This window comes from Austrofundulus limnaeus, unplaced genomic scaffold (assembly GCF_001266775.1).
Source record: "Austrofundulus limnaeus strain Quisiro unplaced genomic scaffold, Austrofundulus_limnaeus-1.0 Scaffold1756, whole genome shotgun sequence".
In the NCBI taxonomy this organism is placed as follows: Eukaryota; Metazoa; Chordata; class Actinopteri; order Cyprinodontiformes; family Rivulidae; genus Austrofundulus; species Austrofundulus limnaeus.
Window position 1 is genome coordinate 4489 of NW_013954158.1, and position 1509 is coordinate 5997.

Sequence of the window (1509 nt, forward strand, 5' to 3'; positions counted from 1 at the left end):
CCATACAAGTGTGTACTGAACCTAAAGCTCTGTTAGATACGGTTCGATACGGGTACATGTACTGTTGCAGCCCTAATATTCACCTCTGCCATTTGGCAGTTCCTGGGTTTTAAAGGTATAACTGTCAAACGGCAGAGGTCTGGTGGTTCTATTATGTTCTGTAGTAAACAAAATATTGGTTTATTTATTAAAACTTCTAAACTCTTCTGGACCTGGTCCAAACACCTGGTTCTGACGAGTCAGGTGTCCAGTTCCACCGGTCCAGCCAGCAGGATCTAACATGACCTCTGCTGCGTCCACAGAGTTCAAGATGTCTGAAGAGACCCCACCTGTGGGAGAGCCGTCCCAGTCCCAAACCCAAACCCAGTCCACCCTGTCCCCGTCTCAGGCCAGGTCCCAGTCCCAGCCCGGTTCCAGTTCGTCCAGCGGGCCGACCTCAGCCAGTCAGTCTTCCAGCGGTTCTGGGACTTTGAGCAGCCTGGAGACCATCCCTGTGACCCTTTCATCGGTCCCAGAGGAACCAGAACCACAACCCTGGGGCCGACTGCTGCCCATGGCCCCTGGCTTCAGGAGCCACGGTGAGCAGCGTGCTAACGATGCTAACGCTATGACCAGCACCTGTTTGTTTGTTTGTTTGTTTATTTGATTACAGACTGTGTAGAGCTGCTACATTTTTACACCTGTAAGGGGTCCACAGACCCAAAAAGTTTGAGAAACCCTGGTGTAGAGGACCAGTACCTGTTTGTTTATGTTTGTTTGTTTACAGACTGTATAGAGGACCAGCACCTGTTTGTTTGTTTACAGACTGTATACAGGACCAGTACCTGTTTGTTTATGTTTGTTTGTTTACAGACTGTATATAGGACCAATACCTGTTTGTTTGTTTATGTTTGTTTGTTTACAGACTGTAAAGAGGACCAGTACCTGTTGTTTATGTTTGTTTGTTTGTTTATGTTTGTTTGTTTACAGACTGTATAGAGGACCAGTACCTGCTTGTTTATGTTTGTTTGTTTGTTTGTTTACAGACTGTATAGAGGACCAGTACCTGTTTGTTTATGTTTGTTTGTTTGTTTACAGACTGTATAGAGGACCAGTACCTGTTTGTTTATGTTTGTTTGTTTACAGACTGTATAGAGGACCAGTACCTGTTTGTTTATGTTTGTTTGTTTACAGACTGTATAGAGGACCAGTACCTGTTTGTTTATGTTTGTTTGTTTACAGACTGTAAAGAGGACCAGTACCTGTTTGTTTATGTTTGTTTGTTTGTTTACAGACTGTATAGAGGACCAGTACCTGTTTGTTTGTTTGTTTATGTTTGTTTGTTTACAGACTGTATAGAGGACCAGTACCTGTTTGTTTATGTTTGTTTGTTTGTTTACAGACTGTATAGAGGACCAGTACCTGTTTGTTTGTTTGTTTATGTTTGTTTGTTTACAGACTGTATAGAGGACCAGTACCTGTTTGTTTATGTTTGTTTGTTTACAGACTGTATAGAGGACCAGTACCTGT

At 43.0% G+C, this 1509-nt stretch overlaps 1 protein-coding gene across 1 annotated transcript in view; it reads left to right on the forward strand.

Moving 5' to 3' along the window:
* Positions 1 to 265: 265 nt before the first annotated feature.
* The window catches only part of chek2 (checkpoint kinase 2), a gene marked incomplete in the record, with an annotated part of 11677 nt that continues 10433 nt past the window's right edge, over positions 266 to 1509 (forward strand). Inside the window, 1 exon segment of the mRNA XM_014033496.1 lies at positions 266 to 578. Within this exon segment, the coding sequence (XP_013888950.1) occupies positions 281 to 578 (298 nt within the window).